This window comes from Branchiostoma lanceolatum, chromosome 6, assembly GCF_035083965.1.
Source record: "Branchiostoma lanceolatum isolate klBraLanc5 chromosome 6, klBraLanc5.hap2, whole genome shotgun sequence".
Lineage (NCBI taxonomy): Eukaryota > Metazoa > Chordata > Leptocardii > Amphioxiformes > Branchiostomatidae > Branchiostoma > Branchiostoma lanceolatum.
Window position 1 is genome coordinate 16643408 of NC_089727.1, and position 24007 is coordinate 16667414.

At 42.4% G+C, this 24007-nt stretch overlaps 1 protein-coding gene across 1 annotated transcript in view; it reads right to left on the reverse strand.

Moving 5' to 3' along the window:
- LOC136437521 (apolipoprotein(a)-like) overlaps positions 1-24007 on the reverse strand; it is a 36526-nt gene that overhangs the window by 10751 nt on the left and 1768 nt on the right. Inside the window, exons 2-18 of the mRNA XM_066432136.1 lie at positions 13392-13646; positions 12500-12748; positions 11759-11809; positions 9595-9721; positions 8805-8929; positions 8139-8298; positions 7381-7463; positions 6893-6934; positions 5941-6070; positions 5125-5243; positions 4074-4322; positions 3824-3862; positions 3345-3471; positions 2544-2662; positions 1589-1751; positions 304-386; positions 73-114 (exon numbers count right to left, since the gene is read on the reverse strand). Coding sequence (XP_066288233.1) covers positions 73-114; positions 304-386; positions 1589-1751; positions 2544-2662; positions 3345-3471; positions 3824-3862; positions 4074-4322; positions 5125-5243; positions 5941-6070; positions 6893-6934; positions 7381-7463; positions 8139-8298; positions 8805-8929; positions 9595-9721; positions 11759-11809; positions 12500-12748; positions 13392-13646 — 2163 coding nt within the window. The remainder of the gene's footprint in view (positions 1-72; positions 115-303; positions 387-1588; positions 1752-2543; positions 2663-3344; positions 3472-3823; positions 3863-4073; positions 4323-5124; positions 5244-5940; positions 6071-6892; positions 6935-7380; positions 7464-8138; positions 8299-8804; positions 8930-9594; positions 9722-11758; positions 11810-12499; positions 12749-13391; positions 13647-24007) is intronic.

Sequence of the window (24007 nt, forward strand, 5' to 3'; positions counted from 1 at the left end):
ACACACATCATTCAGTTAACCAGGTGCTGCCAAAGTCACATACAATTGAGTTGAAAATTTCCTAAAACTTACCGGTACCATCTGGGCCCACTATTGCACCCCCTGCTATATCATCTGCATAAAAAAAGGGTTTATGTTTAATCATACGTGAATAGGTGTGATCGTGGAATGCTTATAAACGAGACTTTACTGGCGCAGGAAAGTCGACCACATTTCAGGACATTAGTTTGCACGAAAGAAGGAACTGAGTAAATGCCGTTACTAAAGGCTTAGTGCAAGGTTGAGGCATTAGATGCTATTTACCGCAAACTCGTAGAGGGCAGAACTCTACTCTGACGGTAGGGTCGACAGTGTAGCACCATGGGCTGGTATCATCATCTGGGTTCCTGTGGAAATAAATAGGAAGATATCAGTATGTAGATAGATATATACACATACATATAAGACCATACACATATACACATAGTACAAACACGCTTACACATGGTACCTATATACATCATGATACACCATAACCCCTTACGCAGTTACCGCCATATTTGATGCATGGTACATGCAATCTCACGCACACGCATACACACACACATACATACATATACAGATAAGTTATACACATAAACATACACATACAGGTACGCTGTCGTCGATGTGCAGAGACTGGCTGTTCCTACAGTACCTACCTGCAGTAGTTCTGTACCAGTCCAGCCTGAGGATATAGTTCTGTGGAGTCCTGTCGTGGCTGTGCGGAGACTGACTGTTCCTACAGTACCTACCTGCAGTAGTTCTGTACTAGTCCAGCCTGAGGATAGTTCTGCGGAGTCCTGTCGTGGCTGTGCGGAGACTGATTGTTCCTACAGTACCTACCTGCAGTAGTTCTGTACCAGTCCAGCCTGAGGATAGTTCTGCGGAGTCCTGTCGTGGCTGTGCGGAGACTGATTGTTCCTACAGTACCTACCTGCAGTAGTTCTGTACCAGTCCAGCCTGAGGATAGTTCTGCGGAGTCCTGTCGTGGCTGTGCGGAGACTGATTGTTCCTACAGTACCTACCTGCAGTAGTTCTGTACCAGTCCAGCCTGAGGATAGTTCTGCGGAGTCCTGTCGTGGCTGTGTGGAGACTGACTGTTCCTACAGTACCTACCTGCAGTAGTTCTGTACCAGTCCAGCCGGAGGATAGTTCTGCGGAGTCCTGTCGTGGCTGTGCGGAGACTGATTGTTCCTACAGTACCTACCTGCAGTAGTTCTGTACTAGTCCAGCCCGAGGATAGTTCTGCGGAGTCCTGTTGTGTGTGCGGAGACTGACTGTTCCTACAGTACCTACCTGCAGTAGTTCTGTACTAGTCCAGCCTGAGGATAGTTCTGCGGAGTCCTGTCGTGGCTGTGTGGAGACTGACTGTTCCTACAGTACCTACCTGCAGTAGTTCTGTACTAGTCCAGCCTGAGGATAGTTCTGCGGAGTCCTGTCGTGGCTGTGTGGAGACTGACTGTTCCTACAGTACCTACCTGCAGTAGTTCTGTACTAGTCCAGCCTGAGGAAAGTTCTGCGGAGTTCTGGTGTGTGTGCGGAGACTGACTGTTCCTACAGTACCTACCTACAGTAGTTCTGTACTAGTCCAGCCTGAGGATAGTTCTGTGGAGTCCTGTCGTGACTGTGCGGAGACTGACTGGCCCATGGCTGACACTGCCGGCCTGATGACGTCACCGACATCGTCCCGCGGTAACTCGCGCCGTCTCCGGTGTAGCAGTCTCCGGGATCTGAGGAAGTGTTGGGGGGGTAGGGGGGTTAAGGGTCTTACAGGATCTTAACAAGCTGCGGCTCCCAGTTATAACCGGGATACAGATACACACCAATAGTGCCGCACCCGGTTATAACGGGGATATGGTATTCCCCGGAAGAAAACAGCATAGCCGCGCGTGTAGCGCGCCCGCTAGGAAATTGGAAACTATAGAAAGAGAAGACTCTTAGCTTTCTTCATATTGGGGGTATTTTGGAGGAAATGAACCATAAACTGGTGAATAAAAACAGTACCCCTTATTATAAGAGGGTCCTGAACCCTGGTACGTTATGGGTAGAAACTCTGGCAGCTTAAGGGTAAAAAGTTGAAAGAAATTTTGCTATTTTGTCAATTGCTTTTCAGGTTTAGATTTATAGTTCTCCAAGCCATCATTGTCTCTGATGTTGCTCATCCTCCAAACCATATGAGAACTAGAGTTAAGTATTTGTGCTACATATACGTCAGGGGTCTTTTTATAAATATGAATTGGTATTGATTTTTTTCTTTTTATTTGAGTTGAATGTGTGATATTTGTGTGCCGATTTGTTAAAAATAGTGAGAACGCTAGCGACCCCAAAAAACACTCCTCCCAATGAAATGGTATGGCTACCCTACGACGTCACAGAATCAAGATGGAGGCCACCACACATGCCAACGGATCCAACAAAGGTTTTACTACGCAATCCTGTAACAACCTTATAATCAAGAAAAACTATCAATTAAAGAACTGTTTGTGCAAGGTATTAAAGCAATAAAACAACGTGTAACGTACAGCATGCCGGGATGCTGCAGTACTGCCATCTGCTGCTAGGGTCCGTTGTGTAGCACCAGGGACGTTCTGTGCTATCCGGGTTCCTACAGTAGTTTTCATCCAGCCCAGAGTTGGGGTGACTGCACAAAATTAAAGAGCGAAGAAAAAAGGAAGCCATTGCATCACTTTAAACGTCGATAATCCAATAATATGTATGTCTCAAATGCTTTTCACAAAACTATGTTAAGCCCCTTTTCAACGTATTCACAGGCCATGGTGTCTGAGAAGAACATTCAAACATACGACTTTTAACATCATCGGAAAATACATTGCAGTGTCCGTAAAACTTGGCTTTCCAAAAAGTTCCCTTCATCTTATCATTTAGACCAAGGACAGAAATGCACAGACAATGATTTTCATAGAAAAAATAGAACTGATAATTAAGGGTTAATGACCCGCCCCGAGGTGTATATGGTGTCATAACGCCTGGTCATGTGCTATAACCACCGAATAAAAACACCGAGTGAGCGAAGCCCGTTTACATTTGAGTTGTGTTGAAATGGTGTATTCTTTTTTATCATATGCTTACAAAAGATTTTATTTATTCTAAGATAGTAAATATTTTTGGGAACAAATAGACATTATACTAATGGTAACAAAAAGATAACCTCCCCCTGTATATAATGGAACGGTCGAACGGGTGTGTTGTGGTGTCATAACAAATGGGCAATGGAGGCTTCTGATTGGTCGAGGCCATCTGTCTATGTGATGATAAGATTTATTCACCGTTGTAAAGATTACTTCTACCACACGTAACGTTACCTGGCGACCATGCTGTGCTGATGCGGAGTTTGACTGTCCCACCGCTGACAGGTGATCCCCGTCTCTGTAGTACTGACCTGCCCTCGGTAAGTGGCGCCATCACCGAAGTAACAACTCGTCGGCTTTTCTGTCAGGCGAAAGAAATAGGCATCTGGTGTGTTTCTATTAATGCAATTGTTCACCTACTGGTAGCTATACTTGTTGGCGAAGCCTCAGTGACGAGCCCTTTTCGTTGGAAATCCCGTATGAACAGCACCACCTATCTCAGTATCAGTGCCCTAAGCAGGGTACAGTAAAAATGAAAACAACAACAACTACCGTCGCCATGGCAATGTATTTTTTCATTGCCAATCTTGTTACAGAAGCCACAGAGGAAAGGCAGATGGCATTAATATCTGTCATCAGCCTTTCTAAGAAGTACGCAATGTTGACAACGAAAAGATGGTTATTTAATCAGAAAAAGAACTTTAGATGCTTACCGAAGTAGTCTGGCACTGTTGTAGTTGGTGACGGTGCTACTATGAAACGAAAAGAAAATCTGCTCTAAATATCCGATCAAGAATACAAGTACTAGTGCATGTTAAAAACGCAATTTAAAGTTTAAATGGTGTGATCTCAATGGTGGCCCAAAACGAACTGAACAATGATAATCTCTTTTTCTTTACAAAAAGAAGAAGGTTACTTTTTGTTGCCGTTTGATACTGATAATTGTTTAAACGTCGTTTGTACCGCAAGGGTTGAGTGCACATCTCTCCCATCTCGTGTTGGGGTCCTGGGTATAGCACCAAGGTTCCGCCTCTCCGTCAGGGTTCCTACAGAAGTTCTCGTCCAATCCGGCGGACGGGTTGTTCTCCGGAGTCCGCGTGTGAGGGTGCGGCGTCTGACTGTCCCAGCGCTGGCAGGCGCGCCCCGATGTCGTCACGTTCCGGCTTCCCCTGTAGGACGCGCCGTCCCCGCTGTAGCACTCCGACTCGTCAACTGTGTTGAACGACGAGTAATGCTTAGGTCCCAATTGGAACAAGAGTGGCAATGAAAAAACATTGCCATGGCGACGGTGGAAAGGTTACTTTTAATGGATGTTTATTGATGACAAATGATTGTATATCGATTTAAACTGTATTCTGGTTTACATGATTCTATCTCATATCCACAATTTATCAGAAGTCCTACAATTGCCTGTCCTGATTTATCTATTTTCTAGATGCGCGTAAAATGACAATGACGACGGTCGGACTCCACTGTACCAACCTCCATGTTTTGTTTGTCATAAAAATGTTCTGCAATTGTTGAAAGTTAACATGGTTGCATCTCGTCGCCAAAAAGGGACCCCGCCGGGTACTTCACAAGCTGTTATTTTGGAACTTTCCGGTGTGACCCCTACGTGGCCCCGTGGGACACCCTGCAGTTGCCGAACTAATTTTGGGCCCGGCCGGGCCCCGAAGTGACTTTTAAAAAAACTCGGACCTAAATTAAACGCGGGACCCGGTAACAAATAGACGCCGTGAAATAATCGTGCGAGCCCCGGAAGGTACCCTCCAGGCAATCTACCAGGACCATAGCATTAATAAAGGTCGATTTTGTGGTCTGATTGTCTTAAGTCTTGACGTTTAAAACGTTTAAAAAGCTTTGCAGACAAAATAAACGTGTGGAAAGAAATTGTTCCTATTCCCCTTGGGTGTAACGAAAAGCACGCGTAGGCAAAGAAGTAAGCCATTAAGCTAAAAAAGGTAAATTAAGAACAAATTTGTATTTCTCTCGACATGCCCGTGACAATACTTACAGCACGCCGGTATGTTGCAGTACTCCCATCTGACGTTAGGGTTCGTGGTGAAGCACCACGTCTGGGGTTCTCCATCCGGGTTCCTACAGTAGTTCTCGTCCAATCCGGCGTCAGGGTACCTGATCACGTGGCACAAGTAAATAGGAGGCACTCGAACCACGAAGACAGTAAGCAAACACGCCGCCAAACGAAAGGTAACTTAAAGGCTATGTTGATTTGATTATATGGATGACACCCGCGCGCGCATTAACTTTCGTCCGTTTCCAAAAAAACACAGATGCAATGTGAGAGAATACATGCTGTAAGTTGCAAAAAAAATTCGCAAAACGGACACTAATGTTGTAGAATGCCAAAGTCAATTCTAAATCCAAAGAAGAAGAAAAATGAAGAATCTACATTTCGGTATACCATACTCTACATGTGTGTTTAGTTTTCTTCATCCTTCCTGACCACATATATTTCATAATGAAGGCAACTTAATTTTTTGGGCAAACTTTCTTTTATTCGCACGCTCGCATCAGTTTTGGGGTTCCCAGAGCGGTCCCCCGAAAGTGCGAAATAGAACGAAATGAACGAAATGGAACGAAATGAAACAAAATGGAATGGAACATATGTAACATTATGAAATGAAATACCAGTAGATAGCGAAATATAAGGAACGTTGTAACATTCACAGTAGACCGGAACAGGAAGTAAATACATCATTTAACGTGTTTTATTTCTTGAATCTATTTGATAATATTAAATACAACGTGATCAAATCAACATGGCCTGAGCCGTAAAAGTGAAGGGACTAAAGGAAGAACGGAAGGTTACCAGCTCGGCTGATAGTTGTGCGCCTGCGGTGTCTGACTGTCCCACCGCTGGCAAGTGAGGCCGGACTCCGTCTGACTCAGCGTGCCACGGTACGACGAGCCGGCACCGATGGCGCAGTGGGTGGTTTGGACTTGTAGATGATAAAAAAAAGTTTTTCAAACTTATCATTAATTCAATGAAAAATTAAACTCAAGAAAATTGACTCACTTGAATTTTCGACCGAATCACTCGGTCATCATCAGCTATCTGACCCAAGTGCTGTGAACATGTGATTACGCATGCGCACGTGTGACGTCAGCACTTGGTCAAAGTTCGTCAGAAGTCGGTATCGCCTCCCGTCCCGATTATCATTAATTTGTCACACCTTATTGCTTCCTTTCTTTTACTAACATCATATTTAGAGATCTACAGTCTAGATGATTTTGTTGTTATTGATGTTTACACGTGGGCTTTTGATCTTGATATCGATAATTATGGTTTATTGTTTATTTTGCATATGTACAAACAATAGAAATGATAATGTAGGAGAAAGAAAACATACAGCGGCCCCGGGTCCAGAAACCTATGTTTATGCATACTCCCAGAAACTTCATAATTTGAATAGTTTAAATTATACATCATCAAAACTTAACAAAATTAACAAAAGAAATATGCTGAGGTTATACCATAAATTATCTATATGAATCAGTTACATATGTGCAAACAGATAAGAGTCTTTGAGTTTATAAGAGGAAATACAAAATGAAACTCATTTTAAGTTATTGAACATAATAAATGCGTTAAGATACACATAATCAATACTAAACATGATTTACAAATTTTAAAGAAATACGTTGAAATTACACAAAGAAGTATTTATATGATTTTGCTACCAAATATCAAAGGAAAAGCGGAAAACCGAAACAAGGAATTAACACAGTGTCTTTATGTATATCACCAACATATTCCTTACCTGTAAAATCGTCACCTAAGATGAAGTCTCCAGTCCAGCCAGCTTGGGGGAGAAAAGAGTGACATTAGGGTACCTTAGGTAAACAAGCTACATTTTTAATGTATCTCATTGTATCAACTTGTTGTTACTTATACTTTCTTTGTAGGTGTGTGTGTGTGTGTGTGTGTGTGTGTGTGTGTGTGTGTGTGTGTGTGTGTGTGTGTGTGTGTGTGTGTGTGTGTGTGTGTGTGTGTGTATGTGTGTGTATGTGTGTGTGTGTGTGTGTGTGTGTGTGTGTGTGTGTGTGTGTGTGTGCGTGTGTGTGTGTGTACTAATTCGTTGCTTATATATAATTATACTGATCCTTGAATAATACTATGAATATTGTGCTGATGGTTGAATAAACTGTAGGAAGCTAAAAGCTACAATCGACTAGAGATAAATGTTATACGGAGTTCAGAAACAGACGCATTTTACCCTAAAGCTTGCAACAAAGGTGTCATACTTACAACAGAGATCCAGCGGACAGTACTCAACTCGGACGTTTGGATCTACGGTGTAGCACCAAGGTCTGGTGTCGTCATCTGGGTTCCTAGAGGGTAAGCAACAATTGATTGATTATGCTACTTAAGGTAAGGTTATGTCCTTGTGCTTATACTAGTAACTACAGTAGATGTTAGTAAGAACGGCTTGTGGGTAGTTCTGTGCGCTTACTTACCTAAGTCCGGCCTATCGATGCATGTAGTTCTGTACATGTGTGCTTACGTATATACAGTAATTTTTAGTAAGAACGGCTTGGAAATACATGTAGTTCTGTACATGCGTGCTTACGTACCTACAGTAGTTGTTAGTAAGCCCTGCCTGTGAGACGTTCTGTGTGCTTACTTACCTACAGTAGTTGCTAGTAAGCCCGGCCTGTGGGAGGTTCTGTGTACTTACTTACCTACAGTAGTTGCTAGTAAGCCCGGCCTGTGGGAGGTTCTGCGTACTTACTTACCTACAGTAGTTGCTAGTAAGCCCGGCCTGTGGGAGGTTCTGTGTGCTTACTTACCTACAGTAGTTGCTAGTAAGCCCGGTCTGTGGGAGGTTCTGTGTGCTTACTTACCTACAGTAGTTGTCAGTAAGCCCGGCCTGTGGGTAGTTCTGTGTGCTTACTTACCTACAGTAGTTGTTAGTAAGCCCGGCCTGTGGGTAGTTCTGTGTGCTTACTTACCTACAGTAGTTGTTAGTAAGCCCGGCCTGTGGGTAGTTCTGTGTGCTTACTTACCTACAGTAGTTGTTAGTAAGCCCGGCCTGTGGGTAGTTCTGTGGTGTTCTGTTGTGCTGATGTGGACTCTGACTGCTCCATGCCTGACACCGTCTGCCCGATGACGTCACTGCCACCGTACCTCTGTAGTCGGCCCCGTCGGGTACGTAACACTCATTCGCTGTTGAAGAAAATTTGCTTGAATTTGAATGCAGACATAAAATGAACTTGTATGTGTCATTCATTCCACACAAAGGACGGCCTGCACTCATTGGCATGACTCGTATATCAAGTGTTTACGGGAATACCTCCCCTTTAAAAAAAGGTGTTTACTGTATATCAGTTATGCTTAGGTCTCAATTGGAAAAGGGGTCCCGCCGGTTACTTCACGGGCTGTTTTTTTGCACTTTCGGGCGTGACCCATACGTGGCCCCGTGGGACAAACTGCGGCTGCTGGTCTATTTTAGGCCCGGCCGGGCCCCACTGTGACTTTAACTCGGACTTGAATTCAACGTGGGACCCGGTAACAAAAAGACGCCGTGAGCTAATCGTGCGAGCACCGGGAGGTACCCTATCGGTACCCGGTAGTGCATCGGACAACTTTATGGCTTCGGGGGCCGGCCGGGACTACACCCAACTACATGTACATATGGGCACCGGTGCAAACGTGACAGTAGCATAACTCACCATAACATTTGGGAACCTGGCAGAAGTCCCATAGAAGATTGGGATCTGTCGTGTAGCACCACGGGGTGTGAGGTGGGCCGTCTGGGTTCCTACAATAGTTCTCGCGAAGATCTGCAAATGGAAACCTGCAGCAAATAAAAAGACTTTCAGACTTGCATATACATGTAGGTATTTTTTTTTACTTCATGTGGCGATATTGTACCACTTTTTAAGATTTGTTGCAAATGTCGTGAAAAAAAAACGTTCTGATACTATTTTCTTCACAAAATGTTTTGATCGTAGGGATTACTGACGTTAAAAGTTTTCAGCTAGATGTCTCAACATGGTTCTTTACGCCATTGAAAAGCGTTGAAAGAAAGACACAAAGATGCAAACCTTATCAATGTACATTGCTATACGCTGTGCATTATATTGCATACAACCGGTCTCAGTTTTATTGATAGTCCAGTGGCATAGCAGAAAATTGTATGAATTTGTCTAAGTTTGGCACACATGTACTTGAATGACTATTCTTAACAAGTATAGATATGGAGGCATCTAAGATTCTGCTCAAAATCAATTTTATGGTATTTTTCGCCATTTTCTGACCAAAAATGTATTTTTAAATTCTGCTCAGAATCAATTTTATGGTATTTTCTGCCATTTTCAGACCAAAAATGAATATTCAAATTCTGCTCAGAATAATATTTTTCGTATTTTCTTGCCATTTTCAGACCAAAAATATGTATTCAAATTCTGCTCAGAATCAATTTTATGGTATTACATGGTGGAAATAATGCAAGCTTGTAACCTGTTTGGGTAGTCCTGGTCGTGTGGAGTCGCACTGTCCCAGCGCTGACAGGTCACCCCGCCCTGGGTGGTGCTCTCAGTCCCGCGGTAAGTCAGCCCGCTGCCGAAGTAACAGTCGCTGGTGTACGCTGCGTGATTGTGTAGTAGTTATCAATGCTGTTATTAACACTAATCCGCCTGGTTACATAAATCCGCCACTTTGAAAAACAGTAGGTCTGAGATAGCTTTAGTTCAGCACACACTAGGCATGTACAGTTTAGATATACAGGAGTGAATTATACTGGGGGACGTTGCGTTGGAGATCTGTTTGGACGTATCTTTTCAGAGTGGTGGAATTATGTACCCTGGTGGAATCATGTTAGTAGATGTTACATCGTGTAGTACGTACCTTCGATACATTTGTGAAGATAAGTCATATCCAGGAATTGAAGATGATATTTTAATCCAATATGGTATTCTCATGTTGTAATCCAGTTGCATAGATCCTATCAAAATATCATGATACGTATCGTCGTCTCGACTAGAATATTGCCACTTATGTCCGCATCCATTTTGTAATGAGTGTGAGATGGGAAAGCTATGACGGTGATTAAGCCGGCGTCACAATTCATGCGAGCATCGGCCGATTTTGTAGATCGCCGGAAGCTCGCCGAATTTCAAATTCGCCCGAGCGTCGACCGTATTTTTCACTGAAAACCTGCCCCGTCACAAATTGAACAGAGCTCGGGCGACGTCCGTCGAACGCTAATAATCATAAATCCCACATAAGACGGTACCATCTCTTGGACACGGACGAAGTCAGGATCAAATGGCCTGGTAACAATCTCAAATTTGGACCAACTTTACTTTCTGAGTTGTGGCAAATCTGTAGGGCACAAGTGAAGTAGGTGGGCACACTGAAAATAATCACATAAAGAGGAATTTTGTTATAGACCAATCAAAATACAAGTGCAGGAGCCACAAAGTCAACAGATCAGTCGTTTAACCCCGATCCAAAAATTTTCACCAAATAGAAATCGACCGAAGCTCGGGCGAACGCCGTCCGAGCTTCGACCGACCGTTGACAAGCCTATCGACGCCCTGCCGACGCCTGGGCGTGCCTCGGCAGACAAACATAGATCTATAATGACTCAGTGGACTTTCAACTAGTCATTTTGTGGAGAAAAAACTCAGGAAGTGAAGTCAAACCTCAAAAGTCAAGCCCCAGTTCATTAATATACAAATTGAAACAAGAAGCATTGTCTTCGGTGTCAACATTTTATTTTTTTGAATGAAAATTTAACTTTGCATTGAATTGTCTTTCATTAGAAAAGTTTGGCAGCATTCTTCGACAAGTTGAAATTAGTATTAGTTAATATTACAGTATCATTTATCATCTTATGTTATAAACCAAACTGTCGTTTCCTTTTATCTATAAACAAGAAGGAGTTCGGCCGAGGCCCGTCCAAGCTCCCATCAACGCCTGCACAACGCTCGCCCGAAGCACGCCTTACTTTTCATGAGTCGGCCGGAACACTGACGACGGTCGTCCGATTATTGTTCAAGGCCCGTGCGAGGCTCGCACGAGGCCGAAGAGTTCGGGCGACCTCCGACCGATCAAAAATCGGGTCTAAAATCCTCGGATGCCCGCCCGAATATTGGCCGAGCGCTGGGCGTTGCTCGGGCGAGCTACGGGCAAACTGTTGACGAGCTGTGCGAGTTCAAAAATCGTCGCCGAGGCCTCGCTGAATTTAAGCGCAGCTTCCAGTGACACGCGAACGTCGGCCGAGCTCCGAAAATTCGCCCGAAGCCCGTAGAATCGGCAGGACGTCGGTCGTACTTCGCCCGAAAATCGCCATTTGGAGCTCGCCGACAAGTCGGCCGAGCTAATTTCTTGATTTGTGACGGGGGCTTTAGGAGAGTAACCGTGTTGTGAAGTGTATGTTCAGCACCAAGGACAAGGACGGGTTTCAAAAATGAATCAATGATAAGGGAGTACAGATAACAATTGATAATCATTATGGTGGATACACAACTTTGTACGTCTTTTACGTTGACATAAAGATCCCTTTCGTTCATTGAGGTATAAATCTTATGATTGCTTACGGTTGTTAACTTTAGTCCATATACAGTTGTGAAAATAGAGATTCTAACGTTAACAGGATTCGAGTAATACGGATACTTACAGAAATATGCGGCTGGCGGGGCGGTCGGGGCCTGGGTCGGACCGGATCCATCTGCAAAAGAAACATATGTTTATGCGCAATGTTTGATAAATATCGGTTTTACGTGGCTCTACTAACGTCTGATAGGCACGTACTCTGGTAGGTATGACAGTGGTTGAAGGTGATTGTGTCACAGAAGCACTCTACTGTCAAGGAGATAGTCTAACTTTCGGCATTACCTTCAAATATGACATATAGTGTATAGTGTTCTTGTACATTTCAATGGTTCAATAAGGAGCTCGGGGGCAACACACCCAAATCCCGTCCTCATTACAGAGGTTTTACAACAGTATAAGTCCAAAAAAGTTCAAGAAAATGATTCTAGTAGAATCAAATTTTCAAGAAAAAATAACTTATGGAAAGAATCTGTAAGAATACAAATTTGACGAAACAAAAAAACAAATCTTTTATCAAGCCAGAGAAAGCAAATTCTTCTTATTTTTCTAGAAAATTCTTATTCAAAAACAGCATGCTAGAAATATTTTCTTGAACTTTCTTGGTTTAAGTTAACTTAAGAAAATATTCTTTGTGTAAGAATTGACATAGACAAGACTTCCCAAAAGTTTTTTTTAATTTTCTTGTTTTTTCTTTGTATAAGAAAATCTTTCTCAACATAAGAAAGCAAGAAAAATAAGAACAAATAATAAAAAGATTTTGGTAGTGTAAGTACGTAGTATAGAAGTTGTGTGACGATGTACCTACCACACACAGGCAGACCGCAGTTCTCCCACCTCCGTTCAGGGTCCATGGTATAGCACCACGGCTCTCCAACTCCATCCGGGGTCCTACAGTAATCGTTCTGTAGCCCGGCGTCAGGCTTGCTGGAGGGCGTGTTCCCGTGCGGGTGGGGCGACTGACTGTCCCAGCGCTGACACATCCGACCGGAAGCCGCCACGTTTGCCGTACCTCTGTAGTCCTGTCCACTTCCGGTGTAGCAGTCAGCTTGACCATCTAGCAGAGAGAGAAAAAAAATTATATGCGACATATACTCCAGGTTTGTTGGTTTAGTGATTACGGGGCCTTTTTATGAATATGACTTGGTATTGAATGTTTCTTTTTATTTGAGTTGAACGTGTGGTAGTTGTGTGCCGATTTGTTAAAAATAGAGAGAACGCTAGCGACCCCCCAAAACACCTCTCCCAAAAAAATGGTATGGCTACCCTGCGACGCCACAAAATCAAGATGGCGGCCACCACACATGCCAACGGATCCAACAAAGGTTTTGCTACGCAAACCTGCAATATTTCAAAGCGTCTGACGTAACTTTGATTAACGCAAGAGTTTCCTGCCTTAAATAAGACAACGGTATTCCAGGTTTTCTTTATGTATAATGTATCTCACTGTTTACTTGTTTTACGCCAAAAAAAGATCGATATCTGAAATAGTTACTCAAGCAACTGGATAAAACTTTGAAACAGTCAGACGTTTCAGACAGCATCCGCTATCTTTTGGTCAGTGCACTGACGAAAGTCTGAAACGTCTGTTTCAAAATTTTATCCAGTATAACTTCAGTAACTATTTTGGCGTATCTTATTACCTGGGTGTCTAACCTTCATCAATGTTTACTTGTTTTGTTTTCAGTCATGGTACTCACAACATGACGGAATACTGCAGTACTCCCAGAGGACGTCAGGGTCCGTGGTGTAACACCACGTTCGAGGTTCTCCATATGTGCCCGGGTTCCGACAGTAGTTGCCCTCCAGACCAGCGTTTGGATAATACGTGGAGTTGAAGAAGTGCTCGTGAGGGGTTTGGCTGTCCCATGCTTGGCAGGTCACGCCGGACACTGTGGTACTTTGTGTTCCCCTATAAGACTCTCCACTTCCATACACACAGGTTGTCGGATACACTATTAACAGAATATGGTCATATCAATTTATAACTCTAAGTGGTCAAGAAGGTGGAACAAATGACACATAGAACATAGTATACCATAGTAACCAAACATTGGCAGTAGTAGTGGGCAACCTAAAGCCAACCGTACACACTCACGCCGTATCTTCAGAAAAGACGCTATAGCCGCATAGTCCCTGTTTAGAACTTTATTCAAGCCCACATCCACACTAGTTTCCCCTTGGTGTGGATTTAAATTTCTCGATGGTATAAGGCTCGAAAGAGCACAGTAACCAAACATGAATTCTATATTTTTGTTCTTTCATATCGTCTTCTTTGACTTTCGAAGACTTCGATTGGGGGCCGATGGTACTTTTTCAGCTTCGTTGTACAGATACACATGACAAAAAATAAGTAAAATATGCATTCTACGACATAAGTTTGCGTTTTCCGATGTCATTTTTTGTTTCATTTTCGACTGCTTTACCCTTCTTATGCAGCACAGCATTTTAGATTTCACAGCACATACAGGATAGATACCTTTTCCCTATTCCATGAGTCTTAGATAGAGTATATCATCACCAACAGCTGTGAGAAGAGCTGTGCCCTATCCATGATATATTGGCTGGTAAAATGTTTATTGCTTTCCCAATACCAGTGTAATTGGTTTAGCCCTTGGCTATGAACGATTGATCTGTCTTTGCCGCATCGTTGTCTGGCGCTTCCCCGTAATCTCGCCTTCTTGTTACGGACCATTTGGTCTGGGCCATTGTCTCTGACGCCTAGAAATTACCTGCCGGGTTGTGTTTCACCAAAAGGTGTATGGTACAACACGTATATGTTCGATACGGCGTTATCTCGCTCAGAACTGTACGTTATTTTGGAGCTGTGATTCATAGGAACTAGATTTATGCCCGGAAGAAGGTAGCTGAAATGTTACAATGAATACTTTATAGGTTGTGAAAAAAATCCAACTCTATTTGCAAAGATTAACAGTTCGGCGCCGCAGGTCTATCGTAAAAGGAAATGGTAAAATTTTAGATACGGTATATTAGTTTCCTCTTAGGATGTAAGTTGGCCCCCCAACACGCTTGAAAAAGGCAATGACTGATCTTATAGCGTTTACAATATAGGTGTGCGTGTGCACGCAATTTCACTACACGTCACATCGATTCTCGGTGTTTGAATAGCACTTTAGATTTTACGTCGTTTCAAAGTCGACGTCATGTTGTGAGGAAAATGAAGCAAATGTTTACAATAGATATAAACGCACGTCTGAATAATTTCCCTTAGTTCATGATCACAGGAAGTATACATTACGGTTCATGCCCACGGACCATACTTCTGTTTGCCTATGATGTTACCACGGACGCGAAGGACATTATTCGGTTACAGAAAGAGTTTGAACTGCGTACTCGTAAAAGCACTTTATTGCGTTGTTTTCCCCGCAATGCGGTACTACCCTGGTATGCTAATTGTTAAATCAAACGACCGGGGGCAAGTTTATACCACACACACGTAAATGGACTGCCCTGGGGCCCGTTCAGAAATGTACTCAGAAAGTTAACTTACTATACAGCCTTTGATAGGGGTATTCCTTTGTATGTATATTATATTGTACAAATACAATACTCCAATGCCGAAACAACGCTTATAGTCCTGCACAGTTCGTTTTAGCTATGCCGGTGGACTACTATTGTTATTCCTGCGCACGATCCATTTCCCATATTTCTAACGATCACAAAATACCCATGGAAAAACAAAACACGGTTTTGATTAACATGTTCGCTATTATCTCGGTAAAAGCTATCGGTGACTGTCGCATGTCGCGTGTGGGAAGCTCGAAGGTCGTTGTACCAAGATACATATAGACGCTGTCTTTTCTTATCTTATACCAACAGATGTAACGGAACAAAGCATCAGATGCCTACAAGACACACCCAGCTTGCAATAGTTTGCGTGCATTGAAGCAGGCAAATGTGGTTTCTGCATATGTATATGAAAACATTGAATGAAGACCTTTATTGCACATTTCTGCCACACTTGGCTAAGTACAGGTCACAACAAAACAAAATAACAAGTACAGTTCACAGATTAAAAAAAGAATATGACTATCTTAGATAAATTCTTCTTCTCCTCGCTTTTCGGTTATAGTAGATATAAAAGAACAGACATGTTTTTCAATGGAAGGTTTGTCTAATTGCATTAGGAATATGAAATTGTGTAGCGCTCTCACATCAATTGTCGGTTCAAATCATTTCCGTGGTGTTTCAACCTTTCGTCCATTCCAGACCCCCCTAAGACCGATGTCAACCTTTAAATCTTGGAACCATGAATGATGGTGTTATAATATAAATTGTGTAGAATAACTCGGGCTTTAGCAACCCGCGTTGTAGAAACCATTATTGACAGAATGCCCCATGTCCTTTTATGTAAACCACAAGTTATCATCAACCAATTTAAAAATGTCACGTGTGAACGTTTAAGCGTAATGAACATAAACATTTTCCTTAATAGAAAGTCTTGGCGGATTTCCGTTATTCATAAGAAGATTATTGACAGAATGCCCCATGTCCTTTTATGTAAACCACAGGTTATCATCAACCAATTTAAAAGTGTCACGTGTGTACGTTTGAGCATAATGAACATGAACATTTTCCATGATAGAAAGTCTTCACGGATTTCCGTTATTCTTAAGAAGATTATTGACAGAATGTCCCATGTCCTTTCATGCACGGCACGAAATCCGGTATTTAAGCATGCTTAAACGCAGCGTAAACGTGACGTTTATTCACTATTTACGCAACTTAACGACCCCTATACGTCTGCTTAAAGATTGCATTTAAGGTGTCCTTTCCGGAAGTGCGTTAATGTACGTATTGGCACTCATTCACGTGTATTTACGTAGCTATTCGACGCGTAAAGGCGTCGTTATGGACAATCTTTCCGTACCTTTACGGAAGATCCAACACGAAAAGTATGCGTTTCTTGAGACCTTTCCGTAACCTTTCGTCCATGTTTATAATCCGTTTTCGTCACGATTTTCTCTACGTTTATGTGCCGTTCACGCAGCCTGAAAGGCAACTTAAAATCATACCTTTCCTCGGTATTTCCGTGACCTTTTAACGACCTTAACGTGCTACAAACGTGGTATCTGCAAGGCGTTAAGGCGTCGTTATGGACAATCTTTCCGTACCTTTACGGAAGATCCAACACGGAAAGTGTAAGTTTCCTGAGACCTTTCCGTAACCTTTCGTCCATGTTTATAATCCGTTTTCGTCACGATTTTCTCTTCGTTTATGTGCCGTTCACGCAGCTTGAAAGGCAACTTAAAATCATACCTTTCCTCGGTATTTCCGTGACCTTTTAACGACCTTAACGTGCTACAAACGTGGTATCTGCAAGGCGTTTAGGCGTCGTTATGGACAATCTTTCCGTACCTTTACGGAAGATCCAACACGGAAAGTGTAAGTTTCTTGAGACCTTTCCGTAATCTTTCGTCCATCTTTATAATCTATTTCCGTTACGATTTCCTTACGTTTATGTGCCGTTCACGCAGCCTGAAAGACTACCTAAAGCTATACCTTTCCTAGTGTTTTCCGTTGCCTTTTTATGAGCTTAACGTGCTAAAAACACGAGCTAAACGTGCTAAAAACACGAGCTTAACGTGCTAAAACGTAGTCTCAACAATAAGTTTCCTTTTCATTATACAGTATCTAGTTTGATCCTTTACTTAACTTGCTACGGATGGCTTAACCATTCCGAACCCTTACATATACAGGTAAATATGGATATGAAAGGCAACAGGGCCGGTAAAAGTTTAGAACAATTTATTTGAAAGATGATAACACTGCACAAAAACATGTTACGCCATTATAGCGAGACCCCTCCCCACCTTAACGAATATACACATACAAAATGGAATAAATGATTTCTTACATGGACAGCTAGTTTCATTAAAAAAAATGTCACCTTATCATTAATAAACTATTCAGGCTATTCCTTACTCCAACTACTAACTATTACAATGTGCTTCAAAGTTTTAACCCTAGCTAACTATTACATCGACACCAAAACGTAACCTCTAACACTAACTAACCCTACGTCTAACTTTTCTTCCCTCCCGTGTCTTATTAGCCTTTACCAGGCCCCGCGGATCGCTAGGAAAATAGTAGAAATTGGCCAAATAGAGTGAATTGTAACAGTACAATCATTCTGGGTTGAATAACACTTACTAGGTACTTGCGGTTACGTCATCGGTCGTCATATTCTAACTTGTACTTGACGCGGTCAACGAGGGATCAATCTCACATTGTCGGTAGATTCTCCCTTCACCATTTTGCGACATTTCCAAGTCCACGATTCCGGTCCCAGTGTTGGGCGAGACGACAGGGATAGTTCCTATCAAGACAGGTAGACAGGTTCCGATTTCACTCACGCTAATCTCCAAGCAGATCTATAGGTTGCATCAAGACCGTATCAAACTGGCAGAGAAAGTTCTTGGATTGCTATACATACAAGCTCCTTCTTCCAGTTGGATACGGTCTTTGCAATCCATTGGGCCTGGTTGGAGGCTAACTCACGCCGTTGTTTAACCGTTGTCTCCACTGGTAACGGGTGGATTTGGAGATACAACGAAGTCCCGAATCGCGTGCCCGCGTTCAGCATCTCCACCCTCCTTGGTTTCACCCAGGAAGCATAATCCTATGAAACCTCCTTGGTTTCACCAAGTTGTACAGGCTGGTGTCCTTGTCCCAGCTTTACGTTTTTCCGTCGGGGTTTCGGGTGGTAAGAACAACGTTGTGGCCATAACTTGTGGGTTGAAACGACTGAGTTCAAACTTCCTTCATGAGCTGTCTTCGCTGTAAAAATATAACTGTCTCTGGGATATACGGTTAATTTGAAAAAGCCACCCTTTTCTCTGATTGGGTAATGCCCTGTCACATGGCATTCCACTAGTAAATATGGAGATGTTGCATTACCATCTCAACGTACCGCCCCAGCTTGTTTACGACTTCACACTGTATAAATTTGCAGTTGAAAAGCAGACGTCCTTGCGTTTCGCTTTCGCCCCGAACACAACAACTGACCCGAGCGACAATAGAAAATACTGTTAGCGGCGATCTTTCTAGAAGTTACTTGTAGATTATAAAAAGGAAAACTGCGTGAGAACACGCGTTATTTGATGATTTTTGATACAAAAAAGGAACAAATACACAAAGCTGCCAAAACGTGCCGGCGGCGCGGTCTCGATCCGCGGACTGAGCCAATTTGTGCGGCGGCCAAAGACAGTATGCCCGCCGACCTATAGATTTTCAATCCGGGGGAGTTGTTAGCTCAATGTTCCGCGTTGTTTTCTAAAACTGAGAGCACCGTCAACCCAGCCTAAAGGTAACAGAAGGTTAACGGAAAGGTAAAAGTAACGGCGAGGATAAACGCTCGCTTTCAGACAGCTTTTCTCTACCTAAACATAAGAGTGGGTTATGTAAACTGAGCCTGTATGTAACGAAAAGGTAGAAATAACTGCGAGGGAAAACGCCCGCTTTCCGACAGCTTTTCTCTACCTAAACATAAAAGGGGGGAGGTCTCCCCCCTTCTATGTAAACCGAGCCTAAAGGTAACGGAAGGATATCGGAAAGGTAGAAATAACTGCGAGGGAAAACGCCCGCTTTCCGACAGCTGTTCTCTACCTAAAAATAAAAGGGGGGAGGTCTCCCCCCTTCTATGCAAACATAACCTATATGTAACGGAAGGATATCGGAAAGGTAGAAATAACTGCGAGGGAAAACGCAGGCTTTTCGACAGCTTTTCTCTACCTAAACATAAAAGGGGGAGGTCTGCCCCCTTCTATGCAAACCGAACCTATATGTAACGGAAGGATGTCGGAAAGGTAGAAATAACTGCGAGGGAAAACGCCCGCTTTCCGACAGCTTTTCTCTACCTAAACAGAAGAGGGGGAGGTCTCCCCCCTTCTATGTAAACCGAGCCTAAAGGTAACGGAAGGATGTCGGAAAGGTAGAAATAACTGCGAGGGAAAACGCCCGCTTTCCGACAGCTTTTCTCTACCTAAACAGAAGAGGGGGAGGTCTCCCACCTTCTATGTAAACCGAGCCTAAAGGTAACCGAAGGATACCGGAAAGGTAGAAATAACAGCGAGGGAAAACGCCCGCTTTCCGGCAGCTTTTCTCTACCTAAACATAAAAGGGGGGAGGTCTCCCCCTTCTATGCAAACCGAACCTATATGTAACGGAAGGATATTGGAAAGGTAGAAATAACTGCGAGGGAAAACGCCCGCTTTCCGGCAGCTTTTCTCTACCTAAACATAAAAGGGGGGAGGTCTCCCCCCTTCTATGTAAACCGAGCCTAAAGGTAACGGAAGGATGTCGGAAAGGTAGAAATAACTGCGAGGGAAAACGCCCGCTTTCTGGCAGCTTTTCTCTACCTAAACATAAGAGTGGGTTATGTAAACAAAACCTATATGCAACGGAAGGATATCGGAAAGATAGAAATAACTGCGAGGGAAAACGCCCGCTTTCTGGCAGCTTTTCTCTACTTAAACATAAAAGGGGGGAGGTCTCCCCCTTCTATGTAAACCGAGCCTAAAGGTAACGGAAGGATGTCGGAAAGGTAAAAATAACTGCGAGGGAAAACGCCCGCTTTCCGGCAGCTTTTCTCTACCTAAACATAAAAGGGGGGAGGTCTCCCCCCTTCTATGTAAACCGAGCCTAAAGGTAACGGAAGGATGTCGGAAAGGTAAAAATAACTGCGAGGGAAAACGCCCGCTTTCCGGCAGCTTTTCTCTACCTAAACATAAAAGGGGGGAGGTCTCCCCCCTTCTGTGTAAACCGAGCCTAAAGGTAACGGAAGGATGTCGGAAAGGTAGAAATAACTGCGAGGGAAAACGCCCGCTTTCTGGCAGCTTTTCTCTACCTAAACATAAGAGTGGGTTATGTAAACAAAACCTATATGCAACGGAAGGATATCGGAAAGATAGATATAACTGCGAGGGAAAACGCCCGCTTTCCGGCAGCTTTTCTCTACCTAAACATAAAAGGGGGGAGATACCTTAGAATATAACTGCTGTTTTTGTAAGCTGTAGCATAAACACGGATAAAAGAAGATCAACTCGAAGATAGGTATGGACTGTATGTCTAATTTTGCTACAAAGTAGACGTACAATGTGCGTGCACATGCATGGTGCGTTGTTTAAAAAAAGAAACTTATGAGAAATGACTTAAGCGGGATCGGTGTTTACTGCAAATGGGTGTATCTTAAAGATCGAAGACCGTTTCGGGTATACCAGCTTTTCTCCAAGAATCTAAAAATTGAGGCACTTTTAGTCCCCAGGAGAGAATATATCTGCTTGGAGAATATATTGGTTACTGATGTACCATAATGTTTCATCTATACGATGTATATAAGGATGCTTAAAGTCCATGGAAAGATATAGCATGCATTTAATTCATGTTAACGAACGCGGAAAGGTTGCGGAAAGCTCAAATCTTACTTTCAGCGACATTAACGGCCCCGTAAACTCTGCTGAAATATTTCCCGACCTTTAATTCTTGTTTCCGTCAGTCGGAAAGTTTGCTTAAATATTCGATTTCGTGCTGTGATGTAAACCACAAGTTATCATCAACCAATTTAAAAATGTCACGTGTGTACGTTTGAGCGTAATGGACATGAACATTTTCCTCGACAGAAAGTCTTCACGGATTTCCGTTATTTATAAGAAGATTATTGACAGAATGCCCCATGTCCTTTTATGTAAACCACAAGTTATCATCAACCAATTTAAAAATGTCACGTGTGTACGTTTGAGCGTGATGGACATGAACATTTTCCTTGATAGAAAGTCTTCACGGATTTCCATTGTTTATAAGAAGATTATTGACAGAATGTCCCATGTCCTTTTATATAAACCACAAGTTATCATCAACCAATTCAAAAATGTCACGTGTGTACGTTTGAGCGTAATGGACATGAACATTTTCCTTAATAGAAAGTCTTGGCGGATTTTCGTTATTTATAAGAAGATTATTGACAGAATGCCCCATGTCCTTTTATGTAAACCACAAGTTATCATCAACCAATTTAAAAATGTCACGTGTGTACGTTTGAGCGTAATGACATGAACTTTCGTTGTTTATAAGAAGATTATTGACAGAATGCCCCATGTCCTTTCATGTAAACCACAAGTTATCATCAACCAATTTAAAAATGTCACGTGTGTACGTTTGAGCGTAATGGACATGAACATTTTCCTCGACAGAAAGTCTTCACGGATTTCCGTTATTTATAAGAAGATTATTGACAGAATGCCCCATGTCCTTTTATGTAAACCACAAGTTATCATCAACCAATTTAAAAATGTCACGTGTGTACGTTTGAGCGTGATGGACATGAACATTTTCCTTGATAGAAAGTCTTCACGGATTTCCATTATTTATAAGAAGATTATTGACAGAATGTCCCATGTCCTTTTATATAAACCACAAGTTATCATCAACCAATTCAAAAATGTCACGTGTGTACGTTTGAGCGTAATGGACATGAACATTTTCCTTAATAGAAAGTCTTGGCGGATTTTCGTTATTTATAAGAAGATTATTGACAGAATGCCCCATGTCCTTTTATGTAAACCACAAGTTATCATCAACCAATTTAAAAATGTCACGTGTGTACGTTTGAGCGTAATGACATGAACTTTCGTTGTTTATAAGAAGATTATTGACAGAATGCCCCATGTCCTTTTATGTAAACCACAATTTATCATCAACCAATTTAAAAATGTCACGTGTGTACGTTTGAGCGTAATGGGCATGAACATTTTCCTTGATAGAAAATCTTCGCTGATTTTCGTTATTTATAAGAAGGTTAAGCCTATTTGAGGGAAACCTTTTCCTGGGCCTCCGCTCTGAAATCGTCCCAAGATTGATTTTCCTCAACCCGCGACATTTCAACCTGGTTTATGGCCGACCAATCTGTCGGGACACTCTTGGGTCACGGCGTAAGGCGTTAATTATCTATCCTCGGCAGGAAAATGATTTTAAACCCTCTAAAGGTTATCTGTAGTCGATAGCGAATAACGTAATTTTTTTTAATAGACTCCTATTATGAAGCTTGAAAAATAGAGTGGATTATTTGTATGGCAATACACTAATATCAAAAACTATATCTGATTTGATATGTAATGTTTTGCTGTTGTATTTAAGGTCCAACATGCAATGATAGAGTGGATTATTTGTATGGTAATACCCTAATATCAAAAACTACATCTGATTTGATATGTAAGTCTTTTGCTGTTGTATTTAAGGTCCAACATGCGGTAATAGATATTAAAAACAGTCAAACACATTCATCACATGAGATATGAAACGTTTGGTCTACCAATGACATATTTACCACCAACAGAACAGTAGCTACGACCTTGTATTTTAGTGAAATGCTGTTATAATCTAGTCGTGTGCACTGTGTAGCGTCTAGAAGGCAATAAAATATAGATAAGGACTTACCTATAAAAGAATGTGTCGTCTGGGCCTCACACGTTGACAAGTAGATAACTAGTAGGAAGGGCAGAGAAAACGACATGGTCTGATGTGTGACGATGGCAGCAATGAAACACAACAGAACGCACTGTACATGTAGGAATCCTCATTGCAAAAAGCTCGCACACGATTACAAATGGTTATCTATTGCAACTCTACGAAAGAGCTGGGCTACGGCACGCGTACAGGTACGTATTGACACAGTACTCCAGGTAGGCGTAATTATGTTGTTACCACACACATCAAGTTTACGATCAGGTCGCCCATGAATCTTTGAAACGCGCCCGCCCTCGTGTTGACCAGTGTGCTTGCTTGACATATGGGGAAATTAAACCGACAAGGGATCGTCCGTTGTCTTCTATATCTAACGCTAGAGTCGTTTAGTAAAGCCTGTGGTTTTTCATTGTGGTTTGCAGGCGAAGATACAAGATCCAGTGACTACAAAGGAGACAAGTCACACATTATGATTGTTAAGAAGATAGGCCTAGCAAGACCGGTCGTCGAGTTTAGATTACATTCTATTAGCCAAGTGATCTGGAGGACTGATTGAAAGATATGTGATATGATATACGTATCTAACTGGCAAACAAACTGCTTAACGCATCATATATTGTGCTGTTTGAAATGTTAGATTAAACCCTCATAGTTCTCGGGTCTTAGCGATCAGTTGCCTGTAGGAAGAATTCTATGACTTTGACAGTGCGTGTTTGATTAGTGTTTCTTTTTTAGCGAAGCTTCAGGAGCGAGCTTAATAGTTTATTTTAGGCCCGTTTCACAAGAATTCCCGGAATTTTACAGGAATCCGTCCATGGACGCCGCCTGTCACTCT